The sequence below is a fragment of the Syngnathus typhle genome, linkage group LG10, assembly GCF_033458585.1.
Source record: "Syngnathus typhle isolate RoL2023-S1 ecotype Sweden linkage group LG10, RoL_Styp_1.0, whole genome shotgun sequence".
Taxonomy (NCBI): domain Eukaryota; kingdom Metazoa; phylum Chordata; class Actinopteri; order Syngnathiformes; family Syngnathidae; genus Syngnathus; species Syngnathus typhle.
Genome location: NC_083747.1, coordinates 1,203,668 through 1,226,996, shown reverse-complemented (window position 1 = coordinate 1,226,996; position 23,329 = coordinate 1,203,668). Strand labels below are relative to the sequence as shown.

Here is a 23,329-nt window from a genome sequence, read left to right as displayed (position 1 = left end):
GGATCTCTCCCGGTCCACCAACACCGCGTCACTGGCGAAGAAGGCCCAGCGCTGCCTGTACTTCCTACGGAAACTCAGGCGGGCGGGCGAGCGCTCCTCCGGCTGTCATGACTACATTTTACCGCGGCACCATTGAGAGTGTCCTCTCCAGCTGTTTGGGGGTGGTAGCTGCACTGACTACAACTTGAAGGCCCTGCAGCGCATAGTGAACACGGCTGGTAAGATCATTGGTGCTTCGCTCCCCTCCTTGAAAGACATTTACACCTCCCATCTCACCCGCAAGGCGACCACGATTGTGAGTGATGTGAGTCACCCCGCTCACTCTTTGTTTGATCTTCTGCCCTCTGGGAAGAGGTACAGGAGCCTGCGCTCCCTCTCGCACCACCAGACTCACCAACAGCTTCATGCTCCAGGCTGTTAGGATCCTGAACTCTCTCCCCCTAGCGTCCTGTACTTTGCGCTATGCTTACTGTCTGCTGTATGCACACTGGCTCAGTTATTTATTGTTATTTGTTTATTATTTATTCATCACTCATATTTATTTATGATTTATTGTTTGTGCCTTCTTGTTTTTAATTTTGTGTCGTCTACTTGTATGTCTATCGTGTACTATGTCTCGTCACCGTGGGATAGAGGAAAGGGAATTTTGGTTTCTTTGTGTGTCTTGACATATGAAGGGATTGACAATAAAGCTGACTTTGAAAATAATCATTCAAATAAATCATTTTGCACTTCAATTTCCAAGAAAACAATCGAGAGAGTTGAAAGCTGACATTCACCAAGTCCTGCTGCAAATTGCTAAATGAAAGGAAAAGAAATCTTTACAATTGCATAGAAATGCCCCAAGTTTTAGTGGCAAAGACTCGATTCAACAATTAAAATTGCTAGGCACCAAGTTGCCACCAGATGGCGCCATAACACTACTTTTGGACTATGTAGGAAACCAGCAGATTTTTCAGTGAATACAAACCCAAAGTTGACATATAAACTCAGCAGGGGCTAAAAGGGGGGCAGAAGAAGATTGAAAGGTGATCATTTGCATCGACTATGGCTTGTTGGATTTAACGTCGTACTTGACGATCTTGCCGTTGCGCATGACCACTTCTTTCTTAGACCACCTCTCCACCCCTCCGTTATTCTCAAAGTGGCGCACCATCATGTGGTGATTGGTGGTGCCCAGCTGGCGTGGCAGGTCGTGGGTGGCATCCTGGAACAAGGACATCTTCTTCATCTCCTTGGACAGATCCAGTGCGCCGCCACCTGCTAGCCCTTGCATCCTCTGGTGTAAGCGCGCGCCGAGGTGGCCGGCGTCAACGTCCAGTCGAGGGGTGTGCTCCCACCCCAGCAGGTCTCCATGCATGTTCATTGAAGCGTGTGCTGAAAAAGTCAAACCACTGTCAAAGTGTGATACCGCCAACGGACAATTCTGGTGTATTTGACTTCAATCCATTTCCATTGATGGTTAATGCACCTTGGAAGTTCCTGACATGCGTCTCCAGCGACGCTCGGTGCCCCAGACCTTCCAGTGCGCCGCCACTTGCTAGCCCTTGCATCCTCTGGTGTAAGCGCGAGCCGAGGTGGCCGAATTCAACGTCCAGTGGAGAGGTGTGCTCCCACCCCAGCAGGGCTCCATGCATGTTCATTGGAGAGTGTGCTGAAAAAAGTCAAACCACTGTCAAAGTGTCATACCGCCAACGGACAATTCCGGTGTATTTGACTTCAATCCATTTCCATAGACGGTTAATGCACCTTCCCAGTTCCTGTCATGCGTCTCCAGCGACGCTCGGTGCCCCAGACCTTCCAGTGCGCCGCCACCTGCTTGCCCTTGGATCTTCTGGTGTAAGAGCGGGCTGCGGTGGACGACTTCAACGTCCGGTCGAGGGGTGGGCTCCGACCCCAGCAGGGCTACATGCTCTTTCATTGGAGAGTGTGCTGAAAAAAGTCAAACCACTGTCAAAGTGTCATACCGCCAACGGACAATTCTGGTGAATTTGACTTCAATCTAGGGGTGTAACGATTCATCGATACACATCGATTCATCGATATAAAGCTCTACGATTTATTGGCATCGATGCTAAACGTAAACATCGATTTATATCGCCGCGTTTGACCTGGGACATTAGACGCGACTTTATTTTGAAATCCAGTTCATTGTTGCTCGCTTCCTCTTTCCGGGCGTGTTGTGTTGTGAGCAGAGCAGGCACGTGAAAGGGGAGTGGACAACTCGTACGCGGCTCCTGGGCTGGTGCTATGGCTAGTGTCCAAAAAGACGAGGAAATCTCCTCCCCTTTAGGCTTCAAGTCATTCTTTGGAAGCACTTTGGATTCCAAAGAAAAGATGGCTCAACGGACAAGACACGTGCAGTTTGTAAATCCTGCCATGCGGTGATCAAATATTCAGGGAGCACGTTCAGTGTTAAAATAAGCACTTTGTATACTACAATAGTCTTGTAATTTCCCAAATAAAGAGTTTGCAGTACCTTGTTGATTTTGCGTATGAATTGTTATAAATCAGGATATTGTTCTATATTTTTTATTAAAAAAAAAAAAAAATCGATCGTAGAGCACTATATCACGATATATCGTGAATGAATCGCAGCAGGCTTTAAGATATCGGCAAATATCGTATCGTAGTTCTTTGTATCGATATGATATCGTATCGTGACAAAACCCGCGATTTACACCCCTATTATCTATCTATCTATCCCCCCACACAATTAGAAAAAAGACCTACCTTTGGGAGGAGATGGCTTTGGGAGAGGTTCGGCAATCCGGGCATCTGAAAATATGTCAGATTTGACCTCGTTACACCTCTACTACAGTATATTAAAAAAAAAACATTTCTCCCAGTAGTTCTAAATGTCCGTCCGTCCGTCCATTTTTTGAACCGCTCAGTCCCCACGGGGGTCGCGGGTGTGCTGGAGCCTATCCCAGCCGTCATCGGGCAGTAGGCGGGGGACACCCTGAACCGGTTGCCAGCCAATCGCAGGGCACACAGAGACAAACAACCATTCGCACTCGCACTCACAACTAGGGACAACTTGGAGTCTTCAATCGGCCTACCAAGCATGCTTTTGGGATGTAAGGGAAAAAAATAAGACCAATTAAAGCAAAAATAGTGTGGACATCTTGATATTTACCGCTGGAGCATGCGGTTGCTGAGGTTGCTGGGGTTGCTGCGGTTGCTGCGGTTGCTGCGGTTGTTGCGGTTGCTGCGGTTGCTGTTGGAAACAAGAACAATTCAAGTTCAATTCAAATGAAGTTGAAGTTTTTAGGAACAAAAGCAAACAAAACGAATGAAATGAAACAGAAAAAAGACCTACCTTTGGGAGGAGATGGCTTTGGGATTTTGGCAATCTCCTCACCTGAAAATATGTCAGATTTGAACTCGTTACACACAAAAAAAAAAAAACGATTTCTCCCAGTAGTTCTAAGTATCATTAAATAGATTAATAAATGCATGTGATTAAATATCTATCTATCTATCCATCCATCCATCCATCCATCCATCCATCCATCCATCCATCCATCCATCCATCCATCCATCCATCCATCCATCCATCCATCCATCCATCTATCCCCCCACACAATTACACAAAATAAACAAAGAAATAAGAAAAAATACAACAAATTGTACTACCAAACTAATAATACCAAACATTTCAAAATATTTATAAGAAAAAGAAAAAAAGAGAAGACAAGAAAATAGTCAAACTCTATTTGTGCGTGCCAACATTTGTCCTCACACACGCACACTGACTCACACGCCGATCATTTACCGAACTTTTTGGCCTCATCGCAGAGATTGATGGACTCGAGCAATTCGATGACCACGGTTGGAGTTTCGTCCTCGGTGAAAGTGGACACCATCACGTTGGTTACGTCCAAGCGGGGCTGATCCTGCACTTTGCTTTTCGCCACCTTTTTCTCACCGGGGCGATTCACCAGAGCATCACAGAACTTTTTGAAGTCGTCATCGGTCAGGTTTTCCAGCGCGGCCATCACGCATTGCTTTTTAGTGGTCATTATTTCAAATTTTCGGCGGATAATTAAGTCGAGAAGTTAGTGAACGAGCGAGATGAGCTGTCCGAACGCAACGCGGCTGTGCTGTGGGCGGACTTTCGCGTTTGTTTTTATTTTGCAGAAATGGACACGCCCAACCTCGACAGCAAACACACATGGCAAAATATCGTGAAATGTCATCAATCCGGTCTGAATTAATTCTGACCTGGCACACTTACATACCTGACATAGTTGAATTTTGAGCAAAGCGCAACTGATTGACTCAAGGCTCACATATTACCGAGGTAGATTGGACGCAGCACCGCCAACCATGTAACCATTTGAATGAACTGCCTTACTTTAAACTACTTTAAAACTACTTTAAACGAGTTCAAACAACTCATATATATATATATATATATACACACTATATAAAGTACTTTGAAACAAGTGTGACATAAGTGTTGCATCATCCACACGCAAATGTCAAATTCCATGTTTTTAAAAGGTCAAAGCTAGAAAACAAAAAATGATCTTGTGGAATTACACACTGAACCAAATGTTTTGATACAAACAATCATCCAGTTGCCTCTAAAATATTATCTTTCATAAATGGAACATTTCAGTGGCAATCAGGGCAGTCGTTGTTCACGTACGCATTGTAAATTCACACATTTTATTGTTATACAATAGGGGTGTAAATCGCGGGTTTTGCCGATATACGATATTTGCCGATATCTTAAAGCCTGCTGCGATTCATTCACGATATATCGCGATATAGTGCTCTACGATCGATATATATATATATATTTTTTAATAAAAAATATAGAACAATATCCTGATTTATAACAATTCATACGCAAAATCAACAAGGTACTGCAAACTCTTTATTTAGGAAATTACAAGACTATTGTAGTATACAAAGTGCTTATTTTAACACTGAACTGTCGTGTTTTTTCTTTAAATGTGCGGCGAGATTTGTGCTCCCCGAATATTTGATCACCGCATGGCAGGATTTACAAACTGCAAGTGTCTTGTCCGTTGAGTCATCTTTTCTTTAGAATCCAAAGTGCTTCCAAAGAAAGACTTGAAGCCTAAAGGGGAGCCAATTTCCTTGTCTTTTTGGACACTAGCCATAGCACCAGCCCAGGAGCCGGGTACTAGTTGTCCACTCCCCTTTCACGTGCCTGCTCTGCTCACAACACAACACGCCCGGAAAGAGGAAGCAAGCAACAATGAACTGGATTTCAAAATAAAGTCGCGTCTAATGTCCCAGGTCAAACACAGCGATATAAATCGATGTTTACGTTGAGCATCAATGCCAATAAATCGTCGAGCCTTATATCGATTAATCGATGTGTATCGATGAATCGTTACACCCCTAATATTTTGATTTATATCATTGGTCTATTTGAATTAAAAATTCCCTTACAGTATGACAGAAACAGAACGTCATAAAACCGGCAGTCACCACGTTGGTATTTGCTGACCTCCAGTGGAGGTAAATGCGTCAGACAGAAACCAAAGAACAATTTCGTTTCAGAGAGAAGCTTGCAGATTTTAAATAGTAAATGTCTTTTTGTCAATATTTGTTGAAGCTGTCAGTATAAACCTAGAAAATTATCTCTGGCGCCATCGTTGACCTCTAATATGAGTTTTAGGAAACCACCGCACCCGAGGAAGAACAACCCATCAGGTGTTACCAAGCTATAATATGGCAAATATTTCAAAATGGATTTTTTTATAACATTTGATTATAGCTGTCCGTCTACTCAGCAGTAAATAGTAGGGGTGTAACGATTCATCGATACTAGGGGTGTAAATCGCGGGTTTTGTCACGATACGATATATCGATAAAAAGAGGATCACGATACGATATTTGCCGATATCTTAAACCCTGCTGTGATTCATTCACGATACATCACGATATAGTGCTCTACGATCGATATATATATTTTTTTTTAATAAAAAATATAGAACAATATCCTGAATTATAACAATTCATACGCAAAATCAACAAGGTACTGCAAACTCTTTATTTAGGAAATGACAAGAATATTGTAGTATACAAAGTGCTTATTTTAACACTGAACTGTCGTGTTTTTTCTTTAAATGTGCGGCGAGATTTGTGCTCCCCGAATATTTGATCACCGCATGGCAGGATTTACAAACTGCAAGTGTTTTTCTTGTCCGTTGAGTCATCTTTTCTTTGGAATCCAAAGTGCTTCCAAAGAAAGACTTGAAGCCTAAAGGGGAGCCAATTTCCTTGTCTTTTTGGACACTAGCCATAGCACCAGCCCAGGAGCCGCGTACGAGTTGTCAACTCCCCTTTCACGTGCCTGCTCTGCTCACAACACAACACGCCCCGCACTGCTCCCGGAAAGAGGAAGCAAGCGACAATCAACTGGATTTCAAAATAAAGTCGCGTCTAATGTCCCAGGTCAAACACGGCGATATAAATCAATGTTTACGTTTAGCATCAAGTCAAGTCAAGTCAAGTTTATTTGTATAGCCCTAAATCACAAGCAGTCTCAAAGGGCTTCACATAGACAGAAATTGACAATTCTTCTCAAAGCATCCCCTGATCTTAAGCTCCCAAAAGGGCAAGGAAAAACTTAAAAACCCCTACCAGGGGAAAATGAGAAACCTTGAGAAGGGACCACAGATAGAAGGATCCCCCTTTCAGGATCACCAGGTTGAAATGGATGCAGAGAGGGCACAAATTAGCATCGATGCCAATACCGTTTTTTTCCGTGTATAGTGCGCAAAATTTAACTAATTTATTGTCCTAAAATCTGGGGTGCGCATTATACATGGGTACAAAACATTTTTAATTTTTTTTTTTTTAATTTTTTTTTTTTTTAAAGAAAGTCATGGTACAACAAAACCAACAACAGGACTGACCGACAAAGTCGTGGAACAAAAAGACAGGGTGACATTACCAAAGACAGGAACAGAAAGCAAACAGACATCATGACATCATCCGACGGTGAGCGAGGGGCAGACAGGACTTAAAGACAAAACACGTTACATCGATTGAGGTGACCCAGGAAGGGAGGGAGGGGCGACGCCAACAGAAACTATGGCAACCTAGACACATAGCAAAACTACGGACGAGACATGACAAATCTCCCTCGAAATCAAACTTGAAATCTTGTTTGTTGTCAATGGCGCATCGCATTCAGCCATCCTACCCAACACACTTAGTCAGTAAAATTCATAATTGACGACACATCGTTTGATGCGATGGTGCAATCCTTGATGGTGTGTTATTGTCAAATATTGTTTGTTTTTAATCTCCATCGCGGACCGGACGTCATACGGAGGCCGCCATTACAGATGCGCAGAACGGATGCGCAAGACACGTCAGCTATATTAAGAGCGAGAGTTGTTTTCTTCCTATTAGTTTCAATTCACAGTTTAATTAGCAGTTTCAATCAGCAAATAACAAAATGCGTATTACAGGTAATATTTTATTTCACAACACTTTGCCTTGTTCCTTTCTTCTCTGCTGTTCACTTCGAACACTCTCGTATCAGACGCGGCTTGCTCGATCACCTGCTCGTTTGCCGTCTGTCACAATGTACCCTACACAAATCCGAAACATTTGTTGCGGCTCCGAGTCACGACGAGGGGCAAGTTTCGGTTTCCAAGGGTGTTTTTATTCCTCTTCAACGTCTCTCCCATACAGAGCCGCCTTTTTCACGTCCGCACGCCTTTTTCACATGCGCGCACGGAGCGCGGTGGTGCGTTTAGGGGCAGTCGGAGAAATCAACGCCAACAAACAAAATTACATCCAGCCTAGTTAAGACCATACCAAAGAGTATAAAAATGGGATCCATTGCCTCCCTGCGTGTGTGACGATCATTGGGACTTAAAAAAAAAAAAATCATAAAAATTGGGTGCGTATTATACATGGGTACAGGCTTTTTTCCAGCATCAGCATGCCATTTTTAGGGTGCGTATTCTACATGGGGGCGCACTATACCCGGAAAAAAACGGTAAATCGTAGAGCTTTATATCGATTAGTTGATGTGTATCGATGAATCGTTACACCCCTATTAAATAAGTTATAAATTTGATGCAATAAATAACAATGTTATTAGCCGCGTGATTAGGTGGTCTATGGTTAGGCTAATGTAGACATTTGGATCCAAAACACTTTTATGTCATAAATCTATGACACGTATGAAAGGAAATAAAAAGAATACAGGCAACCATGCATTCCACCCTCATGTTTTATTGATCGAGACAACAGCCAGAAGACACAAGATTAAAAGTTGAATCAAAGTGATTTTAAAATCAAATTGTTGCAATATTTCCTGAGAATTGTTTGCACGAATTGTATCACATTTCCGCTCCGCTGCCCCTCGTTACCAGTATTGTATATATGTCTGCATGTCACTCCCTGTAATTTTTTGATCAGTAAAAAATCTTGCTTATCGTTTTCACTCCGTCTAGATCTTCCCACATCTGGTTCCCGTCCTTTTCTGCTGCCCATACCTCACTGTGTTCTCCTGCCTGCTTGTTCCCGTCATCGTGTCTTTTCCCTTCAATAAACCCTGGTGCAAGCGGCACCGAGTCGTCCGGCACCATTCCGAATGTGACAAACACACAATGGACTGCATCCTGTTGCCTCCACGAGTGAAAATGAGCCAGTTTTGAGGGTGTGGCATGTCCAATAAACTGAGGTTAAAGTTGAAAGCCCATAAAATTGGATGTTCACATGTTGAGGCAGCGCTGTATCGCCAAGTTACCTCAGCAGGGCAATGGAGCATGTGGAACTTATCAGAAGCGAATGCTGATCTGTGTATTAAACACTTGTTTTAACATTTTGACTTTGTTTGGTACTCTTAGTCTCCGGAAAAGGTCGCGCGTAGAGAAAAGTGGAATTCTATAAATTAGCCAGAGTGGAAATAGGAGGACAGACATCTACGCTATGTTCTCCAAATCCTCCACGAGGGCCGGCTCTTGCTCCTTGAGGATTTCGAAGAAAATCTCCTTGGCACGGATGCCGGACCTGAGAACCAGCCCGTAGATCTTGGTCATCTTTTCCTGGTGGCCCCTTGTATCGCGGATTTCATCATAGTCATCATCCTGGATGACCTTCTTTTGCAGCAGACTGTTCAGAATTGGATTGATGTCGGTCACGGACTCAATCACCTCCGTCCCATGCTTGATCACAAAGTGCTCCTCTGAGGTGCAAAACATTGGGAACGAATGTCAGACAATTGGTAGACTCTCACATCATCCAAGCACGGCCAGTGAAAGACATTTTCAAAGAACCCAAAACACATGAGCACAAAGAGTACTCAAATAATATTATTACAGGCAAATATCTATCTACACCTTGTATTGGAAAGTTCTCCAGCTCCCCCACGACGAGCGGCTCTTGCTCCTTGAGGATTTCCAAGAAAATGTCCTTGGCACGGTTGCCGGACTTGAGAACCAGCTTGTAGATCTTGGTCATCTTTTCCTGGTTGCCCTTTGCATCGAGGATTTCCTCATAGATCCCATCATGGATGACCTTCTTTTCCAGCAGACGGTTCAGAATTGCATCGACGTTGGTCACATACTCAATCAGCCTCACCCAATGCTTGCTCACAAAGTGCTTATCTGAGGTGCAAAACATTGGGAACGAATGTCAGACAATTGGTAGACTCTCACATCATCCAAGCACGGCCAGTGAAAGACATTTTCAAAGAACCCAAAACACATGAGCACAAAGAGTACTCAAATAATATTATTACAGACAAATATCTATCTATACAAACACATATTCATATAAATGCTGTTTATATTAGAAATAAATAAGGAAAAAAAATAAGACCAATTAAAGCAAAAATAGTGTGGACATCTTGTTATTTACCGCTGGAGCATGCGGTTGCTGAGGTTGCGGTTGGAAACAAGAACAATTCAAGTTCAATTCAAATCAAGTTGAAGTTTTTAGGAACAAAAGCAAACAAAACGAATCAAATGAAATAGAAAAAAGACCTACCTTTGCTAGCAGATGACTTTGGGAGAGGTTCGGCAATCCGGTCATCTGAAAATAAGTCAGATTTGAACTCGTTACACCTCTACTACAATATATTTAAAAAAAAACGATTTCTCCCAGTAGTTCTAAATATCATTAAATAGATTAATAAGTACATGTGATCTATCTATCCCCCCACACAATTACACAAAATAAAGAAATAAGAAAAAATACAACAAATTGTACTACTACCAAATTAATAATACCAAACATTTCAAAATATTTATAAAAAAAAAAAAGAAGACGCACACTGACTCACACGCCGATCATTTACCGAGATCTTTGGCCTCATCGCTGCAACCGATTTTCTCGAGCAATTCGATGACCACGGCTGGAGTTCCGTCCTCGCTGAAAGTGGACACCAGCACGTTGGTTACGTCGAAGTAGTCCTTCCTCCGGACCTTGTTTTCCTCCACCCTTCTGTCACCGGGGCGATCCACCAGAGCATTACAGAACTTTTTGTATTCATCCCCGGTCAGGTTTTCCAGCGCGTCCATCACGCATTTCTTTATAGTGGTCATTATTTCAAATTTTTAGCGGGGAATTAAGTCGAGAAGTTAGTGAACGAGCGAGATGAGCGGTCCGAACGCAGCGCGGCTGTGCTGTGGGCGGACTTTCGCGTTTGTTTTTATTTTGCAGAAATGGACACGCCCAACCTCGACAGCAAACACACATGGCAAAATATCGTGAAATGTCATCAATCCGGTCTGAATTAATTCTGACCTGGCACACTTACATACCTGACATAGTTGAATTTTGAGCAAAGCGCAACTGATTGACTCAAGGCTCACATATTACCGAGGTACATTGAACGCAGCACCGCCAACCATGTAACCATTTGAATGAACCGCCTTATTTTAAACTACTTTAAAACTACTTTAAACGAGTTAAAACAACTCATATATATATATATATATATATATATATATATATATATATATATATATATGATCTTGTGGAATTACACACTGAACCAAATGTTTTGATACAAACAATCATCCAGTTGCATCTAAAACATTATCTTTCTTAAATGGAACATTTCAGTGGCAATCAGGGCAGTCGTTGTTCACGTACGCATTGTAAATTCACACATTTTATTGTTATACAATAGGGGTGTAAATCGCGGGTTTTGCCGATATACGATATTTGCCGATATCTTAAAGCCTGCTGCGATTCATTCACGATATATCGCGATATAGTGCTCTACGATCGATATATATATATATTTTTTTTAATAAAAAATATAGAACAATATCCTGATTTATAACAATTCATACGCAAAATCAACAAGGTACTGCAAACTCTTTATTTAGGAAATTACAAGACTATTGTAGTATACAAAGTGCTTATTTTAACACTGAACTGTCGTGTTTTTTCTTTAAATGTGCGGCGAGATTTGTTCTCCCCGAATATTTGATCACCGCATGGCAGGATTTACAAACTACAAGTTTCTTGTCCGTTGAGTCATCTTTTCTTTAGAATCCAAAGTGCTTCCAAAGAACGACTTGAAGCCTAAAGGGGAGGAGATTTCCTCGTCTTTTTGGACACTAGCCATAGCACCAGCCCAGGAGCCGCGTACGAGTTGTCCACTCCCCTTTCACGTGCCTGCTCTGCTCACAACACAACACGCCCCGCACTGCTCCCGGAAAGAGGAAGCAAGCATCAATGAACTGGATTTCAAAATAAAGTCGCGTCTAATGTCCCAGGTCAAACGCGGCGATATAAATCGATGTTTACGTTTAGCATCGATGCCAATAAATCGTAGAGCTTTATATCGATTAATCGATGTGTATCGATGAATCGTTACACCCCTTATACATCCATCCATGTATGTATATAAAACCACTTTTCACCCTGCTTTTGCGTTTTTGCACGTCATTGGACTTGAACTAAACGGGTCACAGTTTGATTCCAAACAAATAGCAGACAAACTGGAAAAACCACCAGCAATAACAGAAGGATGCAAAATGGTGTCTTCTTACCGTTTAGGCAAAGCGGAGGCGTCAGGTCTGAACATGAATGGACATAGTTAGCTCTTTTATCATGCTTGGCTTCGTTCGTACCACGCCTCCCTCCAAGGCTGTACGATTTATTGGCATCGATGCTAAACGTAAACATCGATTTATATCGCCGCGTTTGACCTCTGACATTAGACGCAACTTTATTTTGAAATCTAGTTCATTGTTGCTTGCTTCCTCTTTCCGGGAGCAGTGCGGGGGCGTGTTGTGTTGTGTTGTGAGCAGAGCAGCCACGTGAAAGGGGAGTCGACAACTAGTACGCGGCTCCTGGGCTGGTGTCCAAAAAGACGAGGAAATTGGCTCCCCTTTAGGCTTCAAGTCGTTCTTTGGAAGCACTTTGGATTCCAAAGAAAAGATGACTCAACGGACAATTAAAATACTGTACTGTACTTTTATTGTCTGTATGCACACTGGCTCTTATTTGTTGTGTTATCTGTTTATTTATTATTACTCTTATTATTTATTGTTTGTGCCTTCTTGTTTTTTATATTGCGTTGTTTACTTGTATGTCTATCGTGTAATATGTCTTGTCACCGTGGGATAGAGAAAACGTAATTTCGATTCTTTTGTGTGTCTCGGCATGTGAAGACGTTGACAATAAAGCAGACTTTGACTTTGAAAATGATTGTAGATAAATAGTTCAGTAATGCACTTTAAAGTTAATGGTATTAGAAAAAAAGAAAGAATATTCATTTTTCTTTACTTACTTATATGAGAAAAAATATAGGAATTTGATCAAGTTCAGTGTTAAAATAAGCACTTTGTATACTACAATACTCTTGTAATCTCCTAAATAAAGAGTTTGCAGTACCTTGTTGATTTTGCGTATGAATTGTTATAAATCAGGATATTGTTCTATGTTTTTTATTTAAAAATAAATAAATAAATAAATAAAAATATCGATCGTGGAGCACTATATCGTCATGTATCGTGAATGAATCACAGCCGTCTTTGACCTGGGACATTAGACGCGACTTTATTTTGAAATCCAGTTGATTGTTGCTTGCTTCCTCTTTCCGGGAGCAATGCGGGGGCGTGTTGTGAGCAGAGCAGGCACGTGAAAGGGGAGGCGACAACTCGTACGCGGCTCCTGGGCTGGTGCTATGGCTAGTGTCCAAAAAGACGAGGAAATTGGCACCCCTCTAGGCTTCAAGTCATTCTTTGGAAGCACTTTGGATTCCAAAGAAAAGATGGCTCAACGGACAAGACACGTGCAGTTTGTAAATCCTGCCATGCGGTGATCAAATATTCAGGGAGCACAAATCTCGCCGCACATTTAAAGAAAAAACACAAAGTTCAGTGTTAAAATAAGCACTTTGTATACTACAATACTCTTGTAATTTCCTAAATAAAGAGTTTGCAGTACCTTGTTGATTTTGCGTATGAATTGTTATAAATCAGGATATTGTTCTATATTTTTTATTTAAAAAAAAATATATGTATCGATCGTAGAGCACTATATCGTGATGTATCGTGAATGAATCACAGCAGGGTTTAAGATATCGGCAAATACCGTATCGTGATCCTCTTTGTATCGATATGATATCGTATCGTGACGAAACCCGCGATTTACACCCCTAGTATCGATGAATCGTTACACCCCTACTATTTACTGCTGAGTAGACAGACAGCTTTAATGGTTGCTTTAATCCCACCGTGGTCATATTTTTATTTATAGAAATGCAACAAGTTTTAGTGGCAAAGACTCGAGTCAACAATTAGAATTGCTAGGCACCAGGTTGCCACCAGACGGCGCCAAAACACCACTTTTTTTTCACTACTGTCGTCAGACTGTCGAACAGTCAACTTAGCATTCCTCTGCGCACTTTGTAAATACTGTTTTTGTTTCCTTCACTGCTGCACTTTATATTTATCTTATCTTATTTCACATTTATATAGAAATGTCACTTTTTATCCAGCCGAAATATCATTCCTTTGTTGAGAGCCGTATGCAAACCAGCAGATTTTTCAGTGAATACAAACCCAAAGTTGACATCTAAACTCAGCAGGGGCTAAAAAGGGGGGCAGAAGCGTTTCCCTGCAGCAAAAACATGACAGGTTGGTTAAAGCGATGCCCTGTCGAGAAATACAACCGAAAGTACAAAAGAGCTAACTGGTTCACAGTCATTGGTGCTTCTTTGGTGATATACTGTAATAAGATTGAAAGGTGATCATTTGCATCGACTATGAGCTGTTGAATGTAACGTTGTTGTACTTGACGATCTTGCCGTCGCGCATGACCACTTCTTTCTGTGCCCAACTCCCCACCTCTCCGTTCTTCTCCTCGAAGCAGCGCACCACCACTCGGCCGGTGGTGGGCAGCTGGCGTGGCAGGCCGTGGGTGGCATCCTGGAACAAGCCCATCTTCATCATGTCCTTGGACAGCTCCAGTGCGCCGCCGCCACCTGCTTGGATCCTCTGCGGTGAGAGCGAACGCGGTTGTCTGGGGCCGCAGTGGACGAATTGAATGTCCGGTCGAGGGGTGCGCTCCCACCCCAGCGGGGATCCACCCTTGTTTATTGGAGAGTGTGCTGAAAAAGGTCAAACCACTGTCAGTCATTCTCAAAGTGTGAACAGTTCCGTTGCATTTGACTTCAATCTTTATGCACCTTGCCGCTCATTGTATGGAGACGTTCCTCTCTGACCCGGTGACGCTCCCCTCCGACCCGGTGATGCCGACCGGTTCCTGACATGGGTCTGCGGCGGCGCTAGGAGCCCCGGACTTCCGAGCGCCCTCTTTATGTCGCCGATGACCCCCACCATGGAGGCCCTCAGGTTGGGGTTGCTCTCCACCATCCTGCACACGGCCTGGCAGTAGGGCTGCTTGGCCATCACCTCCTGGATTTTGGCCGGGCACACGCTGGGGGTGTGCAGCCGGACGCGGGCGCAAAGCTCGGCGATGATTTTGCCCATGGCCCACACGTCCGAGCGCTGGTCCCGCTGGCTGTGGCGCTGCAGCACCTCGGGGGCCGAGTAAGCCTCGTTGCCCATGTCCACGGCCGAGTTGAGGCCGCGCCGGAAGAACTTGGCCAGGCCCAGGTCGATGATCACGGCCCGGTTTGTGTTGTGTTCCACCTGGAGGCCGAGAAACGCTTATGTGAGCCGTCTTTTCCTGATTTGGTGCGTTAATGGGCCCGTCACATTCTAATCATTTGATTAGAGCAGAGACTGACTAAGTGAGAAGCTCAGAGTCTTTAAGCAACCTCTGGTATGCTGCTTTTGCCGTATGCAATTAAATCCTTAATCTCATCCAGATCATTTTGACATCCTTAGTCTTATCGAGGTCATTTTGACACCCACCATGATGTTTTCAGGCTTGAGGTCTTGATGGACAATATCATAAGAGTGGAGGTGCAGAAGGCCCTCGCACATGCCCACGATGATTTTGCCTCGATTTGTTGGCGTCAGCTGTAAAACAAACAAACCAACGCAAAGCCAATGATGAAAGAGCGGAAGAAGATAGAGCAGGTGTCTACTGCAAAACCTGCTTTTCCTCCCTTGGGCTTGAATTTATTTACATGTGCGGAATTAGCACGGTGTGATCAAAAACAACATTTCCAACATTTAGATCAAGGAGAGTCAAGCAACGCTCCGTGGGCCACAAACGGCCCGTTGCATTCTTTAATCCGGTCCACCAGAAATGCAGCTTTTAAATTGTCCAATCTGGAATGAGATTGGAAATTGGATACGGCGCCGCTCACCTGTATTTTGGATTTTGCCGACTTAAATATGGTGGTCTCCAGGTCCTCGCCGAAGATGAACTCGAGCGGAATGATCCATTTGGCATCTTTCACCTTGATGTCACCCAGAAGCTTGACGATGTTTGGGTGACGGGCTTTGCTGCGAAGAAAACAAACCAGTTGTGGCTGGTTTGCAACTGAAAGTGTCGTCGTTGAGTCGCCCCACTGCTCACTTGTACACTGCGCACTCTCTCTCCAGGTCCTTCCTGCTGATGAGGTGCTGGGGAACCTTCTTAACGGCGGCCCAGGTGTCGTCGTACTTCTCTCGGTACACTTTGCCGAAGCAGCCTTGTGCCAGAGTCCCGGTGGAGTACGCCATCCGGGTTAGCTTGGTCAGCGCTAACGGACGCGGTTCACATCATTAGCATGATCAACACCAGCATGACCTCATGAGATCCAAAGCAACGCGGTTTGTGATCTCGCGTCGATACAATTATCGAGCTTTTGTGTTCATCGAAGCTACTCATTCTTATTTTCAATTTATTTACCGTATTTTCCGGCCTATAAGGCGCACCGGACTATAAGGCGCACCTTCAATGAATGGCCCATTTTAAAACTTTATCCTTATATAAGGCGCACCGGCCTATAAGGCGCACCATTAATGCATCATGTCAGATTTTTAATCCAAATCAAATCATTCTCCATTTTATCTTTTTTATTTCAACTTCAGACGGAAACAAATTACTTTATAATCATAAAATAATGATCCATAGTCTTTTTGAGTCATGATTCATAGTCTTCAGCGGGCCACTTATGATTGATTTCATGACACAATGCTTTGGGCCAGTTTAAATTTAGGAATTTGGTCCATATATAAGGCGCACCGGGCTATAAGGCGCACTGTTGGTTTTTGAGAAAATTTTAGGTTTTTAGGTGCGCCTTATAGGGCGGAAAATACGGTACTTACTATTTATTTACTATATTTCAAAGTGCATCTCCTCGGCTCATCAAGACTAAAAGTGAGCAGCGTGTGATGAAATAAAATTCCTGGTAGGGGAGCGTCGCCGTTATCAATTGCTTTTTTTCCCCCCAGCTATATAATGTATACATCCATCCATCTATGTATATAAAACCACTTTTCACCCTGCTTTTGCGTTTTCGCACGTCATTGGACTTGAACTCAACGGGTCACAGTTTGAATCCAAAGAAAAAGCCGACAAACTGGAAAAACCACCAGCGATAACGGAAGGATGCAAAATGTCCCCGACATGTTAAGAAAGAATAAAAATATTATAGAAATATCATCTCTAATTCTGCTGGTGGGAAGCAAACATAGATTGTGTCTTCTTACCGTTTGGGGCAAAGCAGAGGCGTCAGGTCTGAACATGAATGGACATAGTTAGCTCTTTTATCATGCTTGGCTTCGTTGGTACCACGCCTCCCTCCAAGCGGGCGGGTGGGCCTGCCTCGGCCTGACTTTTGACAGTTATATAAACGACAACTCCAGACAATAAAAACAAGACTAAAACAGGTGCTAAGTGTCATAGCGTGTAGCTCAATTGAACTCTGCTGCTAACTAAAACAGCAGCACCCACATCAGCGTCTAAATTCTTGTTACATATGCCTTATATGGTGACGAACCTATTTACTGTCTGAGTAGACAGACGGCTATAATCAAATGTTATAAAAAATTGATCCATTTTGAAATATTTGCCATATTATCGCTTGGTAACACCTGATGGGTTGTTCTTCCTCGGGTGCGGTGGTTTCCTGAAAGTCATATTAGAGGTCGATGATGGCGCCAGAGATAATTTTTTAGGTTTATACTGACAGCTTCAACAAATATTGACAAAAAGACATTTCCTATTTAAAAGCTGCAAGCCTCTCTCTGAAACGAAATTGTTCCTTGGTTTCTGTCTGACTCATTTACCTCCACTAGAGGTCAGCAAATACCAACGTGGTGACTGCCGGTTTTATGACGTTCTGTTTCTGTCATACTGTAAGGGAATTTTTATTTCAAATAGACCAATGATATAAATCAAAATATGTTTTAAACGTCTAGGGACTTTAAAAGATTGATCCACATTCCTGCACCTGTAGAACGAGCCAGTGTTCCAAGAAACATGGAAACTGTCAGTAACCTGTTGTTATTATTGTCAACTTATGTTTCGTGCATGATTATGTAGGTTAGTATACATTTCCAAGCTGGAAGATAAGAATGCTCGATTTTTTAGAGCAACTCAGAGAAGCTGTTGAACATTAACAAACATTGCGATAACACTATCGCCAAACGGGACGTACCATTTTTAGAAGTTGTGGAGAACAACTTACGTTAGTGTCAATTTACGACCGTATTCAGAATATGGTCTTGCTAAAAAAAAGGACTTTGACTTTTAATATTTTTAATCTTCTCATATTAGCTGGGTGTTGTGTTAAATTATTAGCCGCTTTCTAGAAAATGTGTTTAATGCCAGTGTCTTCACCCCCCTTCGTGTTTCGCTACATGTCTGAACTTACACCTGCGTGGTGCGTTCAGGTGCTTTCCTTCCCTCCTTGGCGAAACTGGAGACGTCACAAAATGGAGTTGACGCTCGATACCTGACTGATTGGGAGAATTTACGGTTAGAGCACGATGTAAAGTTGTTTTTCGCACATAGTTGTGAAGAAGATACAAGAAATTCAACGAGTGGATCTCGGAGGACGACAGAATGAAGATAATTTGGGCGTTGTTTATCGCCGCAGCTCTAGCGACAGGTAAGAAAGAATTTTGGCCTCAACTGGGTGGGCCCGCTTCCGCCTCAGACATCGGGGACATTTTCTTTCTTTCACTCAAATTTTTGTCCAAATTCTATTCATCAACTGCAATTTAATGAATGTTTGGGGGCTACTCCACGAGTGGTTGATAAACGAGTATAATTATTTTTTTGTGTGGTTCAAAAGTCAGTTGGACACACTTGGGTGTACAAAATGGCAGTCGGGGGACAAATATGTTTTCCCCATTAACCAAGCAATAAAGCAACTCATTGTTTTACCTGCTTATTGTGGTGTTGGTTTTTAAAATATTTTCTATACTGCATCCAGCTCCATTTTGAAATACATCATTTTCAGCACGTCTCTTTCAAAATGAAATTATGAAACCCTTTGATAAGAAGTTCTACATAGTAGGATCAATGAGCATCCAATTTGTCACCATGAAGTGTTTTCATTGTTGCTCAGAGTATGAAGTGATGACATCGCAGGTGACTCATGAAAATGCTTGCTTCTAGTGTTTCTTATTTTGTGTTTAATATATCAATTATTAGGAGAAGAGAGAAATGTGAAAGAACAACAAAAGGCATCTGTGGTTTCTGTGCAAGAGCACATGTATGAATGATTCCAATGATTTTTATTCCGTGTCATTTCAGAGTGGGCCATGGCTGTTTCGGTCAGCAGCCCGGCAAAGCGCTACGTGGTCATCTTGTTCCAGCCCGTAACGCTCACATGCAACTTCCAGACCACTGCCACACAACCGCCGGTGGTCACGTGGCGCTACAAGTCGTACTGCCGCGACCCAGTGCAGGCGGCGCTCAACCCCAGCAGCGCTGACAACATCCTGTCGCAGAACAACCCCAACTACGACCCCAACATCGAGTGCGCCGACAGCCAGCGCACGGTGCGCATCGTGGCCTCCAAGCAGGGCAACTCTGTCACGCTGGGCAGCGAGTACCAAGGACGCAAGATCAGCATCATCAACAGTAATTGCATTTGCATTTTTCCGATCATATCAAAACTAGAAGCAACCTTGTCTGCTATTGAGTGACCAATAGTTGCTTTAATCCCGCCGTGGTCATATATTTTTTTTTTTTCCTCCCCGCCAGATGCTGACCTGAACATTGCGCAGACGGCGTGGGGCGATAGCGGTGTCTACGTGTGCTCTGTCATTTCCTCGCAGGATCTCTCAGGCAACGGAGAGGACTACACTGAGCTCATTGTCTTGGGTAAATGCCAATCAACGTCTTCTTTCGACCGGCTTTCCTTTTTCTTCTGCTTTCCTTTCAACCACAAATACACTAAAAGTATCGAGACCATCAAATGCGTCAGGTTCAGCGAGACCCCCGTCAAACCGCTTTCGCGTAAAGTCGTTTCAATACCGTCGGGTTGAATGGCTAAAAGGCCCCCCGCGGGCAGGTGTGGTCGTTTTGAGAGCGCACACGATCCAGTAATTGTGGCTTTATCTTTCTTTCGCAGAGAGAAAGTCAAATGCTACTGACCTGCTGCCTGGCATTGACTTACTGGTTATGGAAGGTAGTACAAAAGCCCTCAGTGTGACTGACTCCTTTGAGCGCTAGTGACATAGTCGATCAGAAGTACACATTTTCTCAACACAACGTGGCGCCAACAGTTGTAGTCCGCTTGGCAAAAAAAAAAAGTGAAGCCAGTAAAGAAAGTGAAAGAATAGATTCACGGACCTAAAATACCTTCTTTTCCCGCTTTTTCCTTTTTAGTTTGTTTACGTTTGCAGCGCTGCGTTTGTGTCGTACCACGCACGAGCCGGCTCAGCCAGTTTGTCAGGAGAGGTGTTGTTTCTCTCAGACATTGGAAAATTAGCCTAGTAATCATTGAGCCTTAAAAATAAAAGTTGGATGATTACCTTTGCCAAGCACAGCAAAGTAGGATGTGGTAGCTTTTGTCTATTTGATATACTGTAACTTAATTTCTCAAATATCAGCTGTGAAATTGAAATGCGGGGCACATTTTAGAACCAAAACATCAGCACACACAATGTGACTTTTTCAGTTCACGTGAGGAGTCTCTTGAACGTTACTGTATCGTTGTGACTTCATTTGGCGTTGCAGGGAGCGCCGCCGCCATCCATTCTTGCCATAAGATTCCTTTTTATTTTCTTGTAAACTGCAGTTGGACTTGAAATAAATGATTGTAATGGTTGCTATTTACTGTATGTGTTTCTAATGTATTTAAGTTTTTGTGTGTTTTTCTTCTTTTATGTCCAGATTGGCTGCTGGTGGTGGTCGTGGTGTTGGCCTTCCTGCTGCTGCTGCTGCTGATGGGCATCTGCTGGTGTCAGTGCTGTCCCCACACGTGCTGCTGCTACGTCAGCTGCCCCTGCTGCCCCGACCGATGTTGCTGTCCGCGGGCACGTGAGTACTCGTCAGAAATCCACTTTTTGCGATTTACTCCTACTCCGATAGATTTACAAACATTAACATGGCATCTCTGCTTCCGCAGTGTACGAGGCGGGGAAGGCGGTGAAGAAAGGCATGGCCAACCAGTACGCCACCGTCTACGCGCCGAGCATGTACGCCCAGCCGGCCTACAGCGGGCCACCCGTCCACCAGCCCGCTATGCCGCTGCTTCCTCTGCCCAACGGTGTCAGGGTCCCGCCCTCGCAGAACGGGTACGGACGCGAGTACGACGGCGCAAGCTCTGGTAAGAGGGGGAAAAAAAAATAATTACAGGGAAAGTGATTACCTGTCAGTGTGTTTAAATTCATTGGAATGTCATTGTTTGTCTGGAGTGGGTCAAGGCTCCCAGGTGCCTCTGCTGCATGACCAAGATGGCGGCGCCGGTGGCGACCATAGTAAGTCAACGGAAAGATTGTGTGAACCATGCCAAAAACGACTCCGTATTGTTGTCGTCACTGTATTCATTTCCTCAACCAATGTCACCTGCAGCTCGGAGTGGCTATCGCATCCAGGTGGACCCTGACGGCAACGCCACGCGCGCCATCTACTACATGGAGAGAGAGCTCGCCAACCTGGACCCGTCCAGACCCGCCAACTACAACCGCTGTGAGTCACTCGGTCGTGTCATTTTTGGCCTGCTAGATGACGTGAGCCTAGTCTTGTTACCCGGTGAGCGTGGCTTCCAAACCTTACGTCTCGTTGCCTGTTCTCAGTGGACAACGCGAGCGAGGTGACTTCGCTGCACGACAGCGCCGACCCGCGATCCCGCGGCGGTCGCGCGCAGCCGCCGGCGTTGTCCACCGTGTACGATGATGACGAGGGCATGAGCACCATCAGCAGCGTTTCGCAACACATGCGCCGCCGCCCGGACGACCCGCCGCGCCGTGGCTACATGAACGAGCGGGCCCGGGCCCGCTCCATGGAGAACTTGGACGACATTGGGCGCCGCTACGGCCGTGACGACTACCCGCCGCACCGACGCCCGGACGAGCCCCGAGGCAGGAGAGGGTGAGTTGCTGCTCTTCAAGCGCGGGGAGTGTGTGGTTAGTCTGATGTGGATCATTTTCTCCTCACTTGACTTTATGGATCATTCCAATTGATTTTGAAAGTAACCGCTTTTCAGGTCTGACGACGACTGGAGCAGCAGCGGCCGAGCTGGCTACGACAGAGACGAGCGCAGACGCCGCGACCACTCCCCGGATGACTATCGAAGAGGAGCAGGCGGAGGAGGGTACGGCGCCCTTCCGGGGAGGCGCAGCCGCAGTCGCGACGACCTGATGGCTCTGGAGAGGGACCGGCGACCGGGCGGCGGCCGGGACAGGAGGGACGACTACGACGACAGCATCCTGAGAGAGGCCATGGAGAGGAAGAGGCTGGGCGAGCAGCAGAGGGCTCGCAGCCGAGACCGACTGGGAAGCGACGAGGCGCGTTCGGATCGAGGTCGGGCGCCGCCCGCCCGGGGGCCCCCGCCCCTGCCTCGGAACCCGCCGTCGGGACCCAGCGCTTTACCGCCACCCTACAGCGACGACGAGAGCATGGCATCGTCTAAGAAAAGCAACCTGCGCACGGTAAGGGCCAACTCTGGTTGCATTCAACATCTCTGGAAAGAGTCAGCCAGGATTAGCCCAAAACCCATTATTATTCTGTTTTTCCACAGAATGGAGCTGTGAGCCGGGAGAGCCTAGTGGTGTGAGGGGAGCGAAACAGAAAGCACCGCTTCCCCAAGAAACAAGTACTTTTTTTTTTTTTAAATTGTACAGTTTTCATTTTATTTTTACTGTGCTGAATTTTTTTTTTTTTTACCACTTTACTCACCAACCTATGTTGCAAATAGAATTTAAATGCATGTAGTATGTGTGTGAGGGATGCGTGTTGCTAGTTTGTCATTTTATGAATGAAACATTGTGGCTGCCACAAGTGCCTTCAACTGTATAAAAGTGTAGATTTAGTTTGACTCCTTTTAATTTAGTTGTTATATAGCCCTAGAGGGATTTTAAGATGTACTTTTTGGAAAGACTTTTTTATCATGTACTTTGCTACTTTCTGTAAAACATTTATCAATTTCTAGAATTGTGTTGTACCGCTCGCTGACCATGAAAATGCTCGACACACGATGAGAAATGTAACGCCCGTCCGTGTCTTGCTTGGCCATCTATGGAAAGTGACATTTTCAACCACTAGAGGCCGCCACCACTGTGCATGCCAACAGACATTTGCTTTTAGAATATTCCCAACAAATCAGATTAAAAATATGTATATATATACATTGTGTAAATATAATATGCGTTTCCATTTTATTTGTATTTCTTTCACGTTTTCCATCCATATTTTACTTGCTTTTCACCCCTCAGGCTGCTCTGCCCTGTAGAGCAGTAACTTATATTCAACTTCAGCAACAGTCAAGATGTTACCT

At 44.2% G+C, this 23,329-nt stretch overlaps 4 protein-coding genes across 7 annotated transcripts; 1 reads left to right on the top strand and 3 right to left on the bottom strand.

Moving 5' to 3' along the window:
* Positions 1-532: 532 nt before the first annotated feature.
* LOC133161242 (uncharacterized) lies at positions 533-4,393 on the bottom strand. 2 transcript variants are annotated; one of them, XM_061289591.1, is made up of 7 exons: positions 3,779-4,393; positions 3,323-3,364; positions 3,140-3,202; positions 2,734-2,778; positions 1,750-1,932; positions 1,472-1,654; positions 533-1,377 (listed from the first exon to the last, which is right to left on the bottom strand). In XM_061289591.1, exons 1-7 carry the CDS (start codon positions 4,023-4,025, stop codon positions 1,046-1,048), a joined length of 1,095 nt encoding a protein of 364 aa, XP_061145575.1. In that variant the 5' UTR covers positions 4,026-4,393; the 3' UTR covers positions 533-1,045. The 2 variants fall into 2 exon arrangements, with proteins under 2 accessions (XP_061145575.1, XP_061145574.1); XM_061289590.1 differs by having other exon boundaries at positions 3,140-3,220; positions 3,779-4,392.
* A 3,828-nt stretch (positions 4,394-8,221) lies between these two features.
* Positions 8,222-10,947, bottom strand: LOC133161243 (apoptosis-associated speck-like protein containing a CARD). Its single transcript, XM_061289592.1, has 4 exons — positions 10,310-10,947; positions 10,000-10,044; positions 9,351-9,617; positions 8,222-9,196 (listed from the first exon to the last, which is right to left on the bottom strand). Exons 1-4 carry the CDS (start codon positions 10,554-10,556, stop codon positions 8,934-8,936), a joined length of 822 nt encoding a protein of 273 aa, XP_061145576.1. The 5' UTR covers positions 10,557-10,947; the 3' UTR covers positions 8,222-8,933.
* A 2,734-nt stretch (positions 10,948-13,681) lies between these two features.
* zmp:0000000881 (uncharacterized) lies at positions 13,682-17,242 on the bottom strand. Its single transcript, XM_061289559.1, has 6 exons — positions 17,085-17,242; positions 15,967-16,132; positions 15,755-15,893; positions 15,354-15,461; positions 14,663-15,128; positions 13,682-14,584 (listed from the first exon to the last, which is right to left on the bottom strand). The coding sequence occupies exons 2-6, from the start codon at positions 16,110-16,112 to the stop codon at positions 14,238-14,240; spliced, it is 1,206 nt and encodes a 401-aa protein (XP_061145543.1). The 5' UTR covers positions 16,113-16,132; positions 17,085-17,242; the 3' UTR covers positions 13,682-14,237.
* Positions 17,243-18,265: 1,023 nt separating this feature from the next.
* lsr (lipolysis stimulated lipoprotein receptor) lies at positions 18,266-23,196 on the top strand. Of its 3 annotated transcripts, none has more exons than XM_061289550.1 (11): positions 18,266-18,487; positions 19,138-19,467; positions 19,591-19,710; positions 19,961-20,017; positions 20,725-20,871; positions 20,960-21,160; positions 21,249-21,311; positions 21,406-21,522; positions 21,630-21,924; positions 22,040-22,484; positions 22,574-23,196. In XM_061289550.1, exons 1-11 carry the CDS (start codon positions 18,442-18,444, stop codon positions 22,607-22,609), a joined length of 1,857 nt encoding a protein of 618 aa, XP_061145534.1. In that variant the 5' UTR covers positions 18,266-18,441; the 3' UTR covers positions 22,610-23,196. The 3 variants fall into 3 exon arrangements, with proteins under 3 accessions (XP_061145534.1, XP_061145535.1, XP_061145536.1); XM_061289551.1 differs by having other exon boundaries at positions 20,960-21,162; positions 21,254-21,311; XM_061289552.1 differs by lacking the exon at positions 19,961-20,017 and having other exon boundaries at positions 18,267-18,487.
* Positions 23,197-23,329: the final 133 nt, after the last annotated feature.

What these genes read in the sequence shown, in the direction of transcription:
- LOC133161242 (XM_061289590.1), bottom strand. Translation starts at nt 4,025, where the DNA reads ATGACCACTAAAAAGCAATGCGTGATGGCCGCGCTGGAAAACCTGACC. An exon ending in GCATGACAGGAACTGGGAAG is followed by an intron (nt 1,655 to 1,749) that starts GTGCATTAACCG and finishes GACTTTTTTCAG; the next exon opens with CACACTCTCCAATGAACATG. An exon ending in GCATGTCAGGAACTTCCAAG is followed by an intron (nt 1,378 to 1,471) that starts GTGCATTAACCA and finishes TGACTTTTTCAG; the next exon opens with CACACGCTTCAATGAACATG.
- LOC133161243 (XM_061289592.1), bottom strand. Translation starts at nt 10,556, where the DNA reads ATGACCACTATAAAGAAATGCGTGATGGACGCGCTGGAAAACCTGACC. An exon ending in AAAGTCATCTGCTAGCAAAG is followed by an intron (nt 9,618 to 9,999) that starts GTAGGTCTTTTT and finishes TTTGCACCTCAG; the next exon opens with ATAAGCACTTTGTGAGCAAG. An exon ending in GGAGAACTTTCCAATACAAG is followed by an intron (nt 9,197 to 9,350) that starts GTGTAGATAGAT and finishes TTTGCACCTCAG; the next exon opens with AGGAGCACTTTGTGATCAAG.
- zmp:0000000881 (XM_061289559.1), bottom strand. Translation starts at nt 16,112, where the DNA reads ATGGCGTACTCCACCGGGACTCTGGCACAAGGCTGCTTCGGCAAAGTG. An exon ending in AGAGAGTGCGCAGTGTACAA is followed by an intron (nt 15,894 to 15,966) that starts GTGAGCAGTGGG and finishes TTTTCTTCGCAG; the next exon opens with CAAAGCCCGTCACCCAAACA. An exon ending in CGGCAAAATCCAAAATACAG is followed by an intron (nt 15,462 to 15,754) that starts GTGAGCGGCGCC and finishes TTTGTTTTACAG; the next exon opens with CTGACGCCAACAAATCGAGG.
- lsr (XM_061289550.1), top strand. Translation starts at nt 18,442, where the DNA reads ATGAAGATAATTTGGGCGTTGTTTATCGCCGCAGCTCTAGCGACAG. An exon ending in ACCCGCCAACTACAACCGCT is followed by an intron (nt 21,523 to 21,629) that starts GTGAGTCACTCG and finishes GCCTGTTCTCAG; the next exon opens with TGGACAACGCGAGCGAGGTG. An exon ending in GAGCCCCGAGGCAGGAGAGG is followed by an intron (nt 21,925 to 22,039) that starts GTGAGTTGCTGC and finishes ACCGCTTTTCAG; the next exon opens with GTCTGACGACGACTGGAGCA.